Source organism: Strix aluco, chromosome 2, assembly GCF_031877795.1.
Source record: "Strix aluco isolate bStrAlu1 chromosome 2, bStrAlu1.hap1, whole genome shotgun sequence".
NCBI lineage: Eukaryota > Metazoa > Chordata > Aves > Strigiformes > Strigidae > Strix > Strix aluco.
Window position 1 is genome coordinate 39438161 of NC_133932.1, and position 19775 is coordinate 39457935.

At 39.8% G+C, this 19775-nt stretch overlaps 1 protein-coding gene across 6 annotated transcripts; it reads right to left on the minus strand.

Annotated features, from left to right (window-relative positions):
- Positions 1-920: 920 nt before the first annotated feature.
- On the minus strand, positions 921-18605 carry U2AF1 (U2 small nuclear RNA auxiliary factor 1). 6 transcript variants are annotated; one of them, XM_074814458.1, is made up of 10 exons: positions 18463-18566; positions 15891-15978; positions 15622-15678; positions 13686-13716; positions 13039-13105; positions 8798-8847; positions 8088-8186; positions 6791-6924; positions 6357-6449; positions 921-3923 (listed from the first exon to the last, which is right to left on the minus strand). In XM_074814458.1, exons 2-10 carry the CDS (start codon positions 15935-15937, stop codon positions 3785-3787), a joined length of 717 nt encoding a protein of 238 aa, XP_074670559.1. In that variant the 5' UTR covers positions 15938-15978; positions 18463-18566; the 3' UTR covers positions 921-3784. The 6 variants fall into 6 exon arrangements, with proteins under 6 accessions (XP_074670559.1, XP_074670561.1, XP_074670560.1 ...); XM_074814460.1 differs by lacking the exons at positions 13686-13716; positions 15622-15678 and having other exon boundaries at positions 18463-18605; XM_074814459.1 differs by lacking the exons at positions 13039-13105; positions 13686-13716; positions 15622-15678 and adding an exon at positions 12171-12237 and having other exon boundaries at positions 18463-18597.
- Positions 18606-19775: the final 1170 nt, after the last annotated feature.

The following is a 19775-nucleotide window of genomic DNA, read 5'->3' on the forward strand; positions in this document are numbered from 1 at the left end:
AAGAAAGAATTGAGACATTTGTAAAAAAAGTAACCTTGGCTAATCAGATGAATTGAGAAATACTTGTGCAGTTTTAGAATGCATCATGTATCAATCCAACATGAAGATACATTGATTTATTCTATAAACATTTGGCTGCAATTCTGATTTTTTTCCAAATTGAAATTCATGCACTCCAAGGTAAAATTGTGCTCTGGAGTAATACAGCTCAGCTTCATCCTTGCAATAAATGGCAAATTAATACAGCTACAAACATTCTCTTCTGACATCCTTACCTATTAGGCATTACTTCTTTACCAGCTGCATTTTTTAGCTCTGACTTTTCCTGAACATGACAGTTTTTTGGGGCAGTCATCAGTGCAGCAGTAGCAGCAGTTACAAGCATCTGGAGAACAGAGTGAATTAAACCCCCTCCCTCAACTGCTATGAAAGCAGTTTCATTTCTAATACATTAAAGGCAGTATACTCAGTTTAAGGTGCTGATGTAAAATAGCAGCAATGGACACAGTCGTTTACACCCAAAGTTTTGCAGTGCTAGGAAGAATCATCTTTAAAAAGCCATGACCCCTTTCAGTTAACTCATTTAATTAAACATGCTCCTTCTATCAAAAACGAGCCTTCTTGTTCTCTACAGACCACCGCTACAGAAGCTTGCAGGACCTCTCAACCAGAACCCTTACCCAATTCCCAACCCCAAGTTGCACTCTCTTGATATTTCAATTTTATCAAGTAAAAAGAGGTTTGTTGTTTGCTTTTTTTTTTTAGTTCAAGACATGCTCCACCAGCTCTAAAAAACAAAAGACAAAGAATCACTCAAAAAATAGCTCAAGAGCCAAAAATTTGAAACTTGTAGTCTATGTCCTCATTAGTCATTTAAAGATCAGCATTCCATCTAAAGGAAAGGGATAATTTTTGTCAGATTCTTATAAAAAAAGGCTTTATTTTGAACAAGTTTTCTCCATTTGGTTTTACAGTCTCAACATACATCATATTCATGGACAAGCAGCATTTTCACAGAATAAGAGCCAAATACAAAGAAGAGGAAGCCACTTGGGATTAACAGTTTCAACCTAATTGACTCAGACTTCAGAAAATACTGTATGCTGTCACTTATTTGAGGTAAAGCAATTCCATAAATTAAGATCCACTGTTTAACAGAAGAGTCAACAATGAAATATTTGAGAGAAGTAGGTACCTTTGGGAAGAAGGGGAAAAAAATTTACTTTTAAGACATTATGAGCAACAATAGAAGGGGAAGGTCGGATTTTCACTTGGTTTGTATTGGTAAACCAATAGTTTTGAATACCATGTTTAACCAAATCTGTGGACTTGAAATTTAATGTTTGATGAATTTTACTGGTAATATAGTCTTAAAAAGTGAACCTAACTGAAGATATGTCATGATCTTAATTTACATGCTGAATGCTGTCACTAGGTAATTGTTACCTGATCAGGTAGTGATCAGTGCACAAGTTTTTTCCTTCGAGTATCCAGTAAAATCCATTGCTTTCAGTGCCCATTATGACATATTCCAGTTACATGGTTAATTTTTGGGTAGCTGTGCAATTATACCATAAAATAATGCATTTGGTGGAATTCAAGAGTGCTTTCTTAAAAAAAAAAAGTACTGGAGGAAAGGGAGAAATCAACATTCTGCTATCTTTTCACATAAAAATATACCTGCAGTTTAACAGGATTAGACAAACAGATGAAAGCTGTTACAGGGACACATTTATACTAGTTTAAAACTTGTTTATAGAGCAAACCAGCTTGTGTCATTAATCTGTGTAAAAACGATCTTAAACCTTTTTAAATAGTATCCACATTATACTAGGTACTATTTAAAAAAACAGAAAGACTATCCTCACCTTTTTGAGCTTGACTTTTAAGTTATCTCACTAATAATCCTAAATCTCACTGAAGAGGAAATGGAACTGTATCAATATCCTGTAAACTGCAAGAACTAAATTATCAATGTTAAATTCCTAATGCCTAGCAGAAATACCACATGTTTCAGTTCAGCCATTTATTGCCAGGCACTGCTCAATTTCTTCCAGTGAAAGAAAGCATAAATTTCATTTATGTACTTGCAACGAAACATAAGCAGTAAAGCCATCTTCACATAGAGTGATACATTTCTTTAAAAAGCTTACTGGCAAAGTTCCATAATCTGGTTGGCCAAGCCATCCAGTGCAAACAAAATTCAAATTGAATTGGTACAAGAATTTAGTTGTAAGAGGCAAAGCAGACTAATTCAGAAAAGCTCATTTTTCAATATTATTTTGTTTGCCAACTCCAAGTTCCAGTGAGCAAAATGGTTTTATACTTATTTTGGGGGCAGAGAAGAGCTGGTTTGTTAATCTGGCTATGTGACACTTCTGTATCCTTTCTATTTCTTTTTTTTTTTTTTAAATCAGGGAGCAGATTTATCATTAAGCAAGTTATCTGACTTGGAACTAAAAAAGCACTAGTAAATTCTCTCCCCCATTGGAAAGCTGTATTGTATTACATAGCTTCATGTACATAAAGTTGTACCTTGCAGAAATGTGACCACTGACCAAAATTTCTTAGTACATTACACTTTGAATAAAAGCAGACATGAAGCTAAACTGCAAGTCAGCCATTGTACAAATTGTCTCTCAAGATGTTCCAGCAACATTTCACTTAGAGCTTTAACTCCTTAAGAGATACACAACCTCCAATATATAGCTATTGGGCAATTCAGTTAAAATTCAGACAGAAAGATGTCTTATTTGTGAAGAAACTGCCATCTATCCATTAGCTTTTATTGCATTTCAGACCATCAGAAAGTGAGTAAAGGTGGAAAAAAAAAATTTTCCACTAGCATCCAATTAGTTTCCTATGACTTTGAACGCTAACAAAATGCTTTTCATTAAATGACGGGTAAGAGAACATAGAGTGAAAAAAAAAAATCAGTCTGTTAAGAAATTTGGTCCTTGTATTTAGGACCTAGCATTTCCTTCAATAGATCCTATGTATCATGTTGCATGGAGCATGAATTTTTCTTAAAAAACCTCACCTGCCTATTATGAATCATTCCAATAAAAGTATTACTTTTTTTCACACTGCACTAGGAAACTTTCCAGCCAAAGACAAGGAATTTAGTCAAGAGTCATAAAAAAACCTGAACTGTGAACTCTGGCACAGCCAGGAGTAGCAACTCAACTACTCCAGAGTGCTTAGAAAATAGGCTTTAGATTTTACACCAAGAAATTGGATTTATTGTAAATGCCACAGTCACATTGATAGACAGAGCACAGACTTCTGGTAACAAACAAACATACATTTTTGTAACTAAGCGTTTCTACTTGGTAAATAAATGCATTTTGCACAGCCTTCCTTTTAATGTGCCTAAACTAACCTAAATAAGCAGACAGCATAGCAGAAAAGGGAAACTTATGTGAGTAACTGTTTCTTAAGCAGTATATTATTTTTACTATGTATATAATATTTTATATTATATACACACACATTTTCATCAACAGTTCAAATTATACCCGAATAAAAAAAAAAACAAAACCAAAACTGGCGCTCCTCCAATACATTTACCACCTTTCCCTCAGGCATAGTTAATCCAGGTATTTGTCAAGATAGAGGAATGACAGTTAAAAAGACTCCCCCCACAAGAAACAAGTTACACAAAGAATACTGTATCACTACAAATTTTTTATTCAGAAGCCCATCTTTAAAAAAAATCTCATTATGAACTTGTTTGGTCAAACTACAACACTTTCTAGCAGACATACAGTAAAAATGGCATGGCTCAGAATCGACCAGATCTTTCACGATCTCTTGACCGCCTCCTATCACGTTCACGTCCTCCTCCTCCTCCACCACCACCTCCACGACCACGATCTCTGGATCTAGACCGACGTTCACGGGACCTCGACCTGGATCTATGCCTTCAAAGAAAGTTTGAACATTTTATTGTTTCATCACGTTCAGGAATTTACTTGTCGTACCACACAGTGGAACACTTAAGGATGTAGGTAACAAGCGAGAAGAGAGACAGTGTGGCATTAGAAGAATCGGTAAACTGGCACTCAGGCTGGGAAGCCACATATTTACAAACTGAACAAACATAATACTGAAGAGTCAACACGTACTGTTAAGAGACTCAACTGTTCACTGCCAGTCACCATTGCAGTGGATGTGCAAAACTCTAGCAAAGGCATGTGGAGGAACCAAATGCACTGTCAACACAGCTGTTAAAGCAGCAAGAGAAGGGGACACCTGCTTTTGCAGTTATGAATAGCTCTTAGCAAGACACAGCAAAAGCCTACAGCTGTAAGTCCACTCCTATTAAATCAACTGCATTAATTAGCAATTACAACTCTGTTATCCCCCCCCCCCCCCCCTTTTTTTTTCCTGCCCCCCACCCTTCCAGAAGCCATCAGCATTTGCAAATAATCTTCCCTGTCTCTGTGGTTGATAACTTAAGTTCAGGAAGAAAGCTAAAACCACCCAGAATATACTGCTAACACAGCTACTATGGATTTATAGCTGACATGGCACTTGTCAAAGAAAAGAGTGATTTGAATGTTTTTAAGCATTTTAGAAAAGTCAATTTTATAAAATAGGTAAATAGTACAGTTTTAAATAGATGTAGAAATTACAGCAGAACTAAAAAGCTCAGGGAAACAAGTGCTACAAATGTCTTAAGTTTGCAGAATATTGTTCCATGGTGAGATGTTTTGGGGTGGGAGTGTGTGCGGTGACAGATTTCACTATGACAGACACATACATAACTCTTGCATACCCCTGAGCTGTCCAGAATTACTAAATTAGCCTATTATTCAAAAGTTCTGGTTTACCCTCCTTTTTTCTGCTCAAAAAACTTTGATGTATTTCATACTGTGTAGAACTACCTTCAGGTCAGTCCGGTTTATACAATATACCTGTGAAACCCCACTGACAAAAGAACTGATTTTTTTTTTTTTGTGTATCAAGCCTTACTGCTAACCCGTGACAGCTTTAGCTACACAAAGAATTTAAATAGGGCCAATAAAGACAAAACTGGATGGAGGATTCAGCTATTTTATTTGTTTTACCACAGACCGAAACTAGGCTATGGGTAAAACAATCATATTCCAAAGCCTAACACACAAGTCTGATCTTTCTTGCAATAAAAGTTGATACCTTTTCACAGCATTACTAAGTCTGAGATACTCAGATTCATAGAAGTGGCCAGAAAGCTAATACAAGAGCATACTTAGTCTTTTTCATAAATCACACATGTTAAAAGCTTACTTTTATGTTTAAATTAATATTAATTGGGATATTTTAGGAAAGTGTTTAGGCATAAATACATGTACCTAAGCAACACAATCTACATTTTCCAAAGTTAAATACATCCTCACAAATTCTAAGACACTGCCAATTAAGAGACATTTATATGAAAAATATGTTCATAATCCAAGGCTCCTTCTATGATTGAAAGAAACCTACAAAATTGTGCTCTATATAAAAGGAAGCTCAACAATTTTGTATGCCTAGCCTAAATAGCAAGGTCTTAAAAGCACGGAGATTGAATGCAGTTCAAAGGCAACCATCCACAAGACAGGTATCATAGTAACAGCAGCAGGTATTTTATACAAGGTACCTTAATAAATATTTTAATATATAATAAAAAGTATTATCACTTTTTTTTGCGATTAAGCAAGATTACTATTCCTTTGCCCTACTGAGAATTCCTATCAAGAAGGGTCACATGGTGAGGCTAGCATTAATAAGAAGTGAGCTCAGTACAGTGACTGCTTGTTACTAACGAATGAATACAGGCTAGAAAAGTGAGCCATTAACTGTTGGAAACAAGTAAGGCTGGGTCCTGAATATCATTATAGATATGCCTGACTAATGCTGGAAGCGGCCAATCTGAACCTGTCAAAATGCCCATCAGCCAAGTAGCCTGCTTCTAACAGACGCCACAGCAAACACATTTAGAAGAAAAGTAAAAGAGAAGAGGCATAAAGCAATACTTCTCCCAAATAATGTCTGCCTGTAACAGTTTACAGTTTGGAGATTTGAACCACAGGTAGGTCCCTATGTACCTAGTAACTCAGTGAATGTTCTTCTTGAACCCCGCCACATCAACCTTCACTGTCCACAGCACCGCAGAGCAAGAAGCACCATAACTTTGGGGTTTTTTTTAACAAAGACCTATTCCTTTGTTCTGAACTGGCCACTTGCTAGCTTTACTTGATGCCCTTTCATCGGCATGTGTCAGAACTGCATTAGGAAAAACGAGAGGACTCAAGTTTAAAGATTTGCCTTCAGAGTTTTCAGCAACTGATCCTTAATTTACCTGTTTTAATTGTGTTTAAAAGCAAACTTACTTTTTACGACGACGCCCATACAACTCACGTCTTAACTCTCGAGAAATGGGCTTCAAATGCATAAAGTTGCAGAAACCTCCTCGTGTACACTCTCTGAAACAGAATTCAAGACAGTTAAAATCCCCAGCTCTAAACTGTATCTGGTTGCCCTAAGCCCTAATGGACCTCTAGCCGTCTAAAAGGTAGTTAGTTACCTCTAACATTGAAACCAGTAAATTGCAAGCATCAATTACTGACACAGACTCATTACTAGATCAAAATCCTAAGAAGACGGCAAAAGTCGGGAGGTTCACCACAGGTCCTCCACATTAACATTACCTTAAGTGGTTTTTTTCCTACACTAAGCTCCACATAAAGCCACACCCAAGCAACCACCCTGTCTGTGCAAGCATTTCAAAGATACTGTCACGGGCAAACAGGAAGTCACTTTTTACCCCATTTCATATTGACGGCAACAGGCCTCTCTGAAGTCAGTCACAGGTGAAAGCTCAGCATGAATGGGCTGTCCATTAAACCAGCGATTGTTCAGGTCAATCACAGCCTTTTCCGCATCTTCTTCACGGCGAAACTAAAAGCAAAATTAACATTTTCTGATGTTAGAGAAGCAACAGATGTAGATCAAAGATTACTATCAAATCAGTTGTGTGGTATCAGAGGCTTAGGACTAGTAATCAAAGTAGAAACTACTTCAGAGTTCCTGGGACAGTCCATCAAATCAAGGGTACAGCTAGCTTTTCATTAATCAGGACTCAGAGCTAATCAAAACACTGATAGTTTCTCTTAATTATGTTCTATTTGGTCTTTCAAGTTTTGTGGCTTGCATTAAAAAAATACAATAGTAGATATTGTTTTCTTAGTACAACTTTAAACAAAGTGAATGCTTAAGAGTACTTTCTAGAGCACTAATGCTCCAAATATAATGGATTTTTTCAAACATTTAAGAGAAACCTGCATGAGAACCAAAGCTCTCGTTCATTTCAATTAGAATTTACAAAAATCTGATCCTGTTTTACGAGGAATATAAAACTAAAATTTGAAATTCCTTCACACAGCTAACCACTTGCAAATTTTTAAAAGCAACTTTTATTTCTGATTATGACCTACACAGCTGAGAATTTTAGGCATGAAAATACTTTCCAGTTAAGGGAATGTACAGTAAAAATATTCAAACAAACTCTCGCACCTCCCCAACACTCTGTACACACAATAAAAAATTTCTGCAGGTGACAACTCTGTACTCATTCTTCAAGAGATACCAGTGACTTAAGAGCTAAACCTAAGTGCTCCAGTTTGCACCTTAAACCACACAGCTACTGCCAAATGTAACTTGGTTACAACTGGGAAGCTGGAAAATAAATGCACCTGTTGAAAATAAACATAGCTGTTGCAAATAAACCTCTGCTCATAATGAAGTGCTTAAAAGGCAGTGTGAAGACAGATCCCAAATTAATCCCAGTAAACTAAGCAGTCCAGCAGTGGTAACTGTTTATAACAATGTAAAAAAGCCATAATCTTTATGAAAATGACACAGATTTTGACTATCAAGCAGGCTTATCGTCTCTTAACATTCCCTTCAGATTCCATTCACATTTTCACTCTTTCTACTTTATAAAGTTGAAGAACTTACATCCTGAAGAGCTACTATCACAAAATCTACAAGCATAGCTTTTAAAATTATAAATCAACAAATACCACCCCTATTGATCATATAAGCATATCTCTTTATCCTACCTTTACATATACATTTCCAACTAGATGATCGCCAAGGTTATCACAAACATTCATCTCCTCAACTTCACCGTATTTTTCTTCCATTTCTGTGAAGACCTCCTAAGCACAAAGCCACCAATTAAAAGTGTGCAGCTCATTAGTTATAAGCACAGAAGTATTGCATTTAGCTGTTAGTAAGTACCCTCCTTAAAAAAAAAAAAGCAATACAAAACCCCTTTTTTTACATTTCTGATTTTAAAATTAGTACTTGCTTGGCCTGTACTGCGTACATCTGTAAGTTCAGCACTAACAGCATACAATAAAAAGCTATGGAAAACATTATGCATACAGTACTTACAGAATACGTAAGATGCACCAAAACCACTACCTATAAGCTATATGCTATAGTTTTACTTAATTTGCTTCTATACAAATAATTAAGTGTATTTTAAATTTACAGGAAAGGAGGGGATTATGGAATCAAAACACTACCACTTAAGTTGCTGATTTTTAAGCAAAGTCTATTATAAACAGTAAAGTTAAAACCACACTAACAAAGATTATACCGGGAAATATTTAACACTGGAAGTTGTAAGTTTTATACAAACACCTGAGGAAACAAGCACTTTTCTCTTAAATCTATCTAATAGTGCTATACGCCAAAACCATCTAACTCATTTATGTTGACAAATCCACAAACACTTTAATGTATGTTCACATCTTTTTCATACCTCAAAGAATTCATCATAATGTTCCTGCATCTCAACATCGCTCACAGCACCTGTAAAAATCAAGAGTCATATCGATTAGAGCCTATAAATAAGGAAGAAATTTTGATCATACTACAAAACAATCTAGAGAGGCCATCTGGAGCATAAAAGACACCATATAGCATGGAGCTAACTAATAGGAATATTAAAAATAAGTATATGTTAAGATCTTTGTGTCCCCAAAGTATATGTCAAAACATTACATTGACATGATCAAATCAAAACAAGTTTTAATCAGAGCCAAACTTGTATGCCACAAATTTAAAGGGGAAAGGAATTACTTTGAAATATCACTTAAATTTAATGTACATTCCCACCCCCTATCTACCAACAATTTTACCTAAACAGAAGGCAAGTGCTTTGTTACATCTGCGTATTTTAAATAATGATTACAATTTAGTGTTCCTCTTCCTACAGGCAGAATTTCATTTTAACATGTCCACCTCTCCAGCATATACACTAAAATTTGAGACTTTACAATGTAACATAGTCCAGAATTTTTTTTTAATTTGCTCAAAATAGTTATTGAAATGACACATTTTTCTCAGTGCCCTCAAAGAAGGGTACCACAATGCTTTGCAACTGAGAGCTATTTTCTAGTTTAATTTTGAATATCACTTAATTTTTCTGTAGTCCTGCGGAACACCTCTAAGTGCAAGACAAGCCAGCCTTATATTCAGGTTAGATTATTTTCATGCTCCAAGCTGGACTTTACAAATGAGTGCTGCTTGCCTGCTGCTATAAAAAACAACGTAAGTTTGGCTGATTTTTCGAAGCATTAAGAATACAAAAATGAATTTCATTTATTTCTTCCAGTCTACAGCATTTTAAACTACATTAAGCTGTGTACATTAAAGCCTAATGTATTAGCTCTTCAGCAGTTAAGTGGTTTATTAAGATCAAGCGGAGCAGTTTTAAAGTGAACCCTGCATTTATAGGCTAGAATATTTTTCTAGCGTAAAATTACAAACACTACTGTTTTAGTTTACAGAACATGAAAAACAAGAAACTGAGCCAACAAAGCTGAGCTTATTCTCTTCAGGCTGCTATGAAAAAAAATGCTTTGGGCTCAGTAATTTCTGGCTAATATTACCATTTGGATGAACTTTAAATTTTTCTTCTAAGGCTCTAATATTAACCAGGCATATTCTCTGGAGCTGTAATTAATTTTCTTCTACCCAGCTCACCTCCTGAAGAAGGCTAAGAGGCACTTGTTCTATAGTTTAGGCTAACGATGTTTCTGCATTTGAAACATGTTTGCTTTTAAGAACTTTTTTCTTCCCCACAGTTACATGGCAAATTAAGGAACATCAAATATTAAACCAGAATTTCTAGCTAGTTTAATACTTAACTATATTCCCAAGGTTCTGCCAACACCACTGATAACAGCTCACTAGTACCTAAGGATTTTTTTTTTTTTCACAGGTATCAGACAGGGGCTCTGTGAGCCACACTGGGAATAATTACTTTTTACCAGATGGACACCTGCTAAAAACTGAAGGAGATTCCATTGTCAAATTAGGAGATCATAAGCAACAGTTAATGACTACCTGAATGTCCTTTTAAGGGGGAAGCGTACATTTGCACAGGCTTTACAAACATTTGTATTCCAGGGCTACTGGTATCTGAACCTTGAGAAGCCCATTTACTAATTAAAATACTCAGGAAAACTACTGCTGTTCAAACTAAGGTTAATCCTCTACGACGGCAATAGAAAGGAAGACAGTTAAGCAACAACAACAAAAGCATTAAATAGCTACCCAAGTTATCCATTTAAAATACATGCAGTACTTAAGTAGGGACAAATATCAAAAATCCAGGGAGCCAGGAGTTTCAGCAAACCTACTGGTAACAGAGCCCCAGCTCTACCACAGAAGGTACAGTTAGGCTCTGTTAAATCACTACCCGCTTGTCAAGACAAACTAGAGTTGGATACCAGCATTCAGAACGCTAGAGAATCTGTTCAACTCTTGCAGCTGTACAATCTAAACAGCTCCACAGACCAAACTGCTGTAACTCTGTGCAAATTAGTTACCAGCGCATTGAGAATTTAGGGACAGAGTGGAAATACCCAACTGCTCATTTTGGTTGACTGAAACAGCATTAACTACGAAGCGTCCACAACAAGGAAGTCTACAAACCAATAGAACTGTTTAAGCATCTAGACAAACTTACATAGCTCATTACATATCTAGCTTGATTGTGTGACAAAAAACCCTCAAATTACTTAATTGGGCCGTTACTGCTTTTATAAGCAGAAGACAGTGTTGACTTTTAAGTTAGTGGCTGATTTCACAAAGCAGGTCTAATCAAATGCTGGTAACTAATCTGAACTAGTCTATAATCCAACAGTCAAAAAAAAGGAATAGCCAAACAAAGCTTTATTACCACACAGTCAATATTCACTTCAGCAAGAAATATTAGTTAGAAAATAACACCGATCCTTTTTGGTCCTAAATTTTTTTTTTTTTTTTTTTTAAATCTTATTGTAATATTGATGATTCAATCACAATGATATAATCAGTAATCGCCGATCAACAATCCTGGTCATTTAACTTCTGCCAGTCTCACAGTAGGTGTGTTTTCTTATGCCCATTCCTACCTCATGAGGAGTCATTAAATTAGTTCATGACCATACCCAAATGTTTTCCCCTCCTCAAAAGTACTTTTAAAGATATATTTTTCCTAGGTACATATGCAACTTGGTTTTGGAATTTGAATTTTCAAAGCGTGGAAGGAATTTTAAGCATGCACCTATCCAAAAAGGACAGCTGCCAGAAGGGAAGCGTTTGTCAGTCAAAGTGTATTCTTCCAAAGTAGACTCTAAATGGAAGCTGCATTAACCTAGGACAAATTTCTGCATGCAGTCTGAAAAGTTTCAAATTCAAGTTCTCTTAACATTTAAAGAGCAGGAAATTTGTTCGGGATGAAGTCAACCTGTCATTGTCCTGCTCTTTCAAAAGACAGTGGAGCCTAATGGATAGCACAAAACATACAGAAAAGCATACCTAGGATGCAGGCAACTGGCAGGGAGAAAGGCGGAGGGAAGAAAGCAGTGCAACCAAGACTGCTTTGCAGGGGAAGTAAAATTTCAACCCTTTTTGATTTAATAGATGGTATTCAGATTCCCCTCATAGTTTTGGGAGTAGGGAGGAAGGTGAGTGGGACAAAAAAGTTTGGGTTTTTTCTTTTTTTTTTTGTGTTTGTTTTGGACACATTTAATGTAATGTGGTCAGTTTGATCTGTTAAACTAAAATGGCAGACCAGCTTAAGTCGACACTGAGCTCTGACAATCAAGCCCAGGGAACCAGTGAAGGAACTTGTATGAACTTACAGCGCAAACCGTCAGCAGACTGGGAAGAGTTTTGAGGGTTACGGTAAATGTTCAAGAGGGCAATGGTCTGAAATACAAAACGCAACAACTTTATATTATGGAAAATAATTTTAACAAGAAACCGGTTTCCTTTAGGGTCGCTTTAGCCGAGTCTGTGCTGAAAGAGAGGTGGTTATTCTCTCCCAAGAAGGAGAACTTTCACTTAGCTCGTGACCTTTCTGAATCATCCTAACACTGTAAAGTAATAGAGATCTCATGATACTGCATTATTGTATTTTTCTTTATTTTATTCACCAATATTACTTTAGAGTGGTTTTGCATGCTTTCAGGCAGATACGTAACAGATATTATCCAAACAGAGTTATGAAACTACAAGTGTAATAATTGGTTTGAATTTGGCTTTACTGAATGGTTCCTTAGTAGCAAAATCCCAGGAAAGGAAGTAATACAATAATTACAGCATAACATGAAATCTCCATTTTCCTAAAAAAGATGAAAGAAAACCCACAGTTTTGGGAAACTTACCGTCCACCACATATACCTATTTTATTTTTTTTGTTAAATCAAGAATTTGAGAAATGTCTGCAGTTTATCCCTTTAAAAGGAACACAGTGTTACTAAGTAATCAAGTTTCACTTTGCAGTGCAAAAGAGAATCTGCATCAGGTCCAATTTATGCAGTCAATTCTGCACTCTGAATTGCACACATTTGACAAGCTCTTGATCTATGCGCAAGAAGAGTTCCGTCACTTGTCCTGTTTGCAACAGCTTTATGTCAGCAGCTCAGAAGCCAACATTATTTTCTCATAATTAGGAGTGGGCTCTTTAACACCATTCTTTAAAAAAATTTCTCCAACTGTGGGACTTACAGTGTGAGCCGTCAGCCGTCTGTGCACTGTTTTGGGGGTTACGATAGATGTTTTGAATCAAGATGGTCTGCGGGGAAAAAAAATAAAAAGGGGAATTCTACTGGCTGCTGTGCATATAATAGACAATTGCAAAGAGACAACTTGTTTGCAAACAGCTAAAAGTAATATTTTATTCTTAAGACTTCCTTTTGTATTCGCAAAATATCTTCCAAAATTGCATCCAGACCATCATATTATGAAAACAGTTTTAATTAACCACCAAGAAAGAGCTGCATTTGTCTCAACAGCTATCCTCAAAATGGGAGTTGAGGCCCAGTAACCTAAAACATCAAACTACGTGGTATTACGGAGATGCCTAGCTTTCAAGACCAGATTCATTATTGTAAGTCTAGGGGGAAAAAAAAAGCGTTACGTGCACAGCATATAATACATAATGCCACAGAGTCTAAAGTGTTACACCAGTCAGGTTTTTAGGGAAGAGCTACGTCTCATTTTGTGCATCAGGAATTTCTTGGTGGAATTTCTGTTTAAATAATATAATAGCATCATAGGTTCACATGTTTCCGAGCCTTCAAATAAGGACAACATCCTTTTAGCCCTTCTGCTTTTTACTTGAAGAATTAGCCCAGGCAGACTTGAAACCTTACATTTGTACCGTTCTTCTTAAAATCAAGTTGTCTGAAAAAACAAACCATGTTTAAGTTAGTAAACTAATATTACAAAAAAATTCCAAATGTCCATATCACTGTAAGCAGCTCAAAAATTGAAATTTGATTACTTAAAATACAAGCTCAACGTTAGTATGAATTGCAATCCCCAAATATTTTAGCTTACACATTATTATTAGTCACAGTAAGAATTCAGAGCTTAAAGAAGTCACAGGACCAGCAATGTCATACCTACATATGCTGCCCACTTAACACATAAAAAAAATCCATAACATCACATTTAAAAATCACACACTTGTTTTATAATGGCTATGGTCATACCAACCAAAGCTTTGTGCTTCCATGGCCCAGGTTTAAAGTTTTAGCCTACAATCGGAGAGAGCCAGAAACATGCATATAGTTACAGTGTTTCTGCTGATTGGTGGTAATTTGATCACCCTGTATTGCACGACCTTTCCTAACACAGCTCTTCTACAAAGGAGCTGCACCAGCAATAGCAACACAAGATAAAAATATTGTGCGGGTAACTTCCCATTACCAAGAGATCTGTTCTTCTATTTTCTATCACAGCTGATTATCAATCTGCATACAAATAAAGATTTCTGTACCTGCACATCTGCCAGGTGTGTTAGAGATGTTACAATACAGCATGTCTGTCAGGTGTAGCAGTCCCAGACATCACTGGATGAATCTGACATGCCCTGCTGACCCACTTCAGTAGGCATAGCTAACTGCAGTTTCTAAAGCAAAGCTAAAGGCTGCACTGACAGAGGAAACCGTTGCCGCATACAAAGTTTTTTTGTAAAAGAAAAAAAAATAAAAATTTCATCTGTTCCGTTTTGTGGGGTTTTTTTTTTGGTTGTGGGTTTTGAGGTTTTTTTAAAAAACTTAAAGACAACTACTGTGGAAGTTGTCTAATTTAGAAATATTTTATAGCAGCCAATGACCTAAATTCAGGTCTCTAAACAACCAATCACATTTCAGCATGCTCTCCATGTAGGTCAGCAACATGGATTACTTTTGAAAATGGACAATATTCTTTCTGAGATACAATATTAAAAATTATCAAATTCCCAGAAGCAGAAAACTGGTTTTGTAGATGAAGTACAAGCAGCGGTCCCTACTGATCAGTAACCTAGACAGTCTCCCCTAGAACTCCCTCTGCTCACTCACAGACTTGCAAAGTTTAACTTCATGAGCACCACTGCTCTGAACTCCAGTCACATGGATAGTACTTGCCTCCCTAATTCTCCCCAAACCAACACCAGTCACCATGCTCATCAATTCTGCTTCAAGTCAGCTAAAATGAACTCGCAGAGGACTCCACTTCTATGTAAACTTTACTTTTGTAGGCAAAACTGCTGATAACGCAACAACTTCCATAGGCACTACTTATCATATACAATACTCCCAAAGAAATCTATTTACCTGTATACCTTGATAATCAGCAGTGATAGAAAGGCAAAGTATATAGTTCTCCAGGAATGTAATTTCTGAAAACTATAAAACTTATAATAATAAAAACCCTATCACCTACTGCACCTTCTTTTTCTTCCTGGCAGACATGCAGTCACACCTCACGTCTCTAACAATATTCGGATAGCCAAAGATTAAATAATCTGTTAAGTCTACTGACATACACACCCTCAACAACCAGGCAAGTTGTTTTCAAGAAACAATTTTTTCACATTCAAAGGAAGTATGTAAGTTACTCTCAAAACTTAAGAGCCTGGGTCAGAGAGCAAATATAACGACAGACAAGTCGTTTTTATTTATTAATTAGTTTTCTTCTATTATATACATAAAAGACTTAAGTTCACACCTTTGAAATAGGCGGAACATGCTGCAATTGCTTGTGATTATAAAAATCTGGGACGGTTTAAGTGCCTAAACACCACTGAGAAGGCACACTCACCTGAAAGTTAGCACTGGTTGGTCTCTACTACAGGCAAGCTTACAACAGCATCGCTTCCTGCAGCCATTAAGGGTGACAGGAGATAATTAGAAATGCTGGGAGAAGTAAATGGAATACCCCCAAAAAAGCAAAAACCCATATAAACTGGGGCCAAAAGTGAACTAGTTAATCTGGAGCTCGGTAATTATTCTCTTGCATCTGAGAATCTATGTTTCAAAGAAGCAAGAATATACTTCCACAAGAAAGAGAAAACAAAAAGGAAAACCAACCTGGCTAAATGTTGGTTTGTTGTGCAACCGAGAACATCTGTCTCCATGACGACAAGCTCCAATTTTGAAATAAAATGAACAGTTGACTCTGCAAGTAAAAAAACCAAGTAGTTACATATTGGAATAGAAAACATTAATATGCAATTCCTATAAAACATATGCCCTAAATGCCTTTACCTCAATGTGGAGAAGTAACACAGAATAAAAATCAAAACAGTATAGGAAAGCATTACGGCAAATCTGTTCACATTCATTCCTCTTTACCCCTTATTTACAGGGAGTCATCTAATTGATTTCACCCACTACTCAAACCCAAAGTTCATTCATGATACCACCACAGACAGAAGCAATCACTACTGTTTTACCCTTCTGGTTCTCCATTCTTGGCTTTATATCAGTTTCAGTGGGTGACGGGATGGGAACTAATGTGAAAAACAGTCTGAAAAGTTACACTACGAGCTAGATGGCGGTGTCTTAGTTCATGCAACCCCTAGTCTAGGCAATATAACCTGCTTTAAGGCTGATACAGTTGCACCTACCTAAGTTTTAGAAACCACCTGTTTGAAGTTATACTCTAAGGGTAACTCAGACTGCTGCCAACACAGTATTTGAAATAATTCAGGTAACAGAAAAATCATGTTACAGAGAGAATACACATAAGCAAAATAAATTCATTTTATTAAGCCATTTCCATGAATGTAGTTAATTTTAAAGGAAGCATTTAACTTTTTTTTTAAAAAACACAAGCTTTTCTTGAATTACCTATCATCTCATGACACCTTCAAAACTATGCTGGTTTAGGAATGCCAATAAAACTGTCACATGTAAGTGTAATTCACATGAAATGATGAAAGAAAACCATAAGGAGTTTAGTTACCTTGACTGGGAAAACTGAATGCAAAATTCTGAAGGGCAACAAAACTATTATGGGCTATATATGGCTAAGTGAAATATAAGAGTTCTCCTGGAAGAAAGATTATTATTCCCATGCTCACAGTTAACACCAATTCTTTCCACAATCCTGTGTAACCAACATCAACTCATGGAGGGGAGAAATATAAAAGTACTAAAGCATATCTGATCTCTAGCAAAACATTCTACTGTAAAGTTGTAACATGCTTACTCTTCATTACATTTTTGAAAGTATATACTTAGCATTACAACATACTTACTGTCTTTTCTGAACTCTATCCTGAAACAAAAAGATATCTAACTATAAAATTTCCAATAGTGCCTCCAACTTCGACACTTTCTGGAGAGTTCTGTGTGCTTTTTGAATAGAAAATAAGACCAGTATAGGAACTTCATGCCTGCTGTACTGGCATATACTAATACTGTTAAACTGCAATGCATAATATCAGGAAGGACGCTAGAGTAACAGAGCTCGAGAGGCTGCGGATATTGTTTTTCTGACAGACGAGGGAATTGGAACCGGCAGGTAGCACTACAAAGTAGAAGGAAAACAGAAGCCTCACGGCCAGGGGCTGACAAGAGTAATTTAGTCCAGCAGCACATCGATGCCCCCTTTCATTTTTACGAGTGGAAAAACACGTTGGTTTGGTCAGGCCGACGGTGACCAAATTTTCGTTAGGAGGGTTTTCTAAGTATGCTTCCAACAACCAGAGAAACTAGAGGCGTTCCCGACGCGTGGAAGGCTGCAGGCAGAAGCCTGAGGATCAGGATGCAGCAGTCGGGGAAATCCTCCGCACCCTGGGGAGGGGGGAGAAATAACCAGTCGCTGTCCTTGCAGCAGAGCGGAAGCTCTCGGGCTGCTGCGAGGCGCAGAGACACGAACAAAAGGGGGAAGGAGAGGCCCTTTCTGGCAGGAGGCGGCGGCGGCGGGAAGCTCGGCACCCAGCGGCCCCGACCGCTCCCGCCCGCCGCCAGAGAAGCGCCGCCGCCGGCGGGGTGGGGGGGGGGGGGGGGGGGGGGGACGGCAACGCGCCACGAGGCGCGGGCACACCCGCATGGCGACCGGGGGGAGGAGGAGGAAGTCCCCGAGGAGAGCAGACCCGGCCCGGCCGGCGGGGGAGAGGGAAGCGCATGGGCGGGGCCGGTGGCGCGGGCACGCGCAGGCCCCACGCGGCGAGAGGCGCGCGCGCCCCCTCCCTCCTCGTCCCCGGCGGCGCGCGCACGCGCGCTCAAGCGGGAGGGGGAAGGGGGAGGAGGGGCCGCCGTGGGCCGGGGGGGGGGGGGAGGGGGGGGTGGGGAGCGCGCGCCTCGCTTCCTCTTCCCCCCACGGCCGCGCGCCGCCACGTTCCAGCGCGCAGTGGTGGCGGGGGGGGGAGGGGGGGGGGAACGACTCCCGGGCGCGCGCCCCGGTCCCGGGGGTGCCGGAGGCCCCTGAGGCGGGAATGGAAGAACCGCGCCTGGCCCCCCGCGGGGGAGGGAGGAAGGGGGGGGGGGGGGGGGGGAGGGCTGACCGCCACGATGGGACCAGGCCGCCCCGGCGGACGCTGCGCGTCCTCGCGCCCCGCGGAACCCGCCACCAGCCTCCGGCCTCCCCCGAGCTCCCCTCCCCGGGGCGCCGAAGCCGCGGGAGCGGCGCGGGAAGGGGGGATGGGCCACTCACTTGTCCTTCTCTGTTCCGAAGATGGAGGCCAGATACTCCGCCATCTCCCACCGCCCGCCCGCCCGCCGGACAGCCCGGCGCCGATCGTGCACGTCACAGCCGCCGCGCCGGAAACACTTCTACTGAGCTCGGGGGCGGGGGGCGCGCGGCGCGGCGCGCATGCGCGCGGCGCCGCCAGCCCCTCACGGGGCGGGAGAGCCTCTGCTCCTCTCCCCCGCCGGCGGGCGCGCGGGTCCCGCTCGCGCCATGCGGTGCCGTTGCCGCGCATGCGCCGTAGCGGAACGGTTCTGGCGGCGGCGGCGGGAGGTCTCCGTCCGCTTCACCGGGCCGGTGTCCGGCTGCCGCCGGGACCAGAGCCCTGCCGGGGCCAGAGCTGTGGGAAAAGCGGTACTGCTCACCGCAGGACGCTGGGAGGTGGTGCTTTGGGGAGGGGCGGCAGCGGCCCGCTGGAGACTGAGCGGCCTGGGGCGGATGGGGGCTGCCCTGTGGGGACTGGAGGCCTTTCTTGCACCCTCAGAGGCCGGCGTGTATCTCGCCGGGAGTGTAACGTGAGTTACAAACAAGTTGCACTCTCCCAAGTGGTTCAGCTGGGGGAATTGCTGAAGTGCACTGTGCTTCCATGTGCAGATGGGTGCCCAAATCTCCTGATTGCACCCTCCTCCCATTGTGCACTGTGGTGTGGCCATCGAGGTGTCGTACCCAAAGTTCTGAAGCAATCTGAATGTTGCCAGAGTAAGCTCACAGCAAAAGACAGCTCAGCCAGTGGTTGAAGGAAATTGAGAAGCCTCTGATGGATACTGAAGCACATGGCTAAACACATGGTGTGACAACAACTCAAAAGATGTTGGTCTGAAAAAAAAAGGCTGAAGGCAGACATGACAGAAGGGCTTGCTGGGGCACAGCATTAAAAGAGGTTTATATGATGGTAGAGAAGATACGGAACCTGCTTAGAAGCTAAAGGGTCTTCCTGCAATTAGTCATAGGTACAAAGGCCACTGACAAGAAAGAAATCCAAGTTAGACCTTTGTTACGGTGACTTCAAGTGCTGGAATAAAGTAGTTGGTCAAAGGCAGGAAGGTGCAGGTTCTGAAGAAGTTTAAATAAAAGTTGGGTAAACTGCAGAGAAAACCATGCATTTTAACAAAAAACTGAGTGAAGGGTAGGACCAAATTCTCTCTGCTTGTTTTGGGAAGCTTCATAGAATTATGGGCCAAAAGCTGCACATTTGAACCAAGTGAATTGAAATTTTTAAAATGGAACAGTAATGTGCGTGGCAGACTGATACCATCCAGCCTGATCAGCATTTGCAGCAC

Excerpts from the sequence above, each read along its gene's own strand:
- U2AF1 (XM_074814458.1), bottom strand. The coding sequence starts at position 15,937 with ATGGAGACAGATGTTCTCGGTTGCACAACAAACCAACATTTAGCCAG. Across the intron at positions 13,106-13,685 it reads TTAAGAAGAACGGTACAAAT|ACCATCTTGATTCAAAACAT; the intron begins GTAAGGTTTCAA and ends TTTTCCCCGCAG. Across the intron at positions 8,848-13,038 it reads GACGGCTGACGGCTCACACT|GTGCTGTGAGCGATGTTGAG; the intron begins GTAAGTCCCACA and ends TGATTTTTACAG.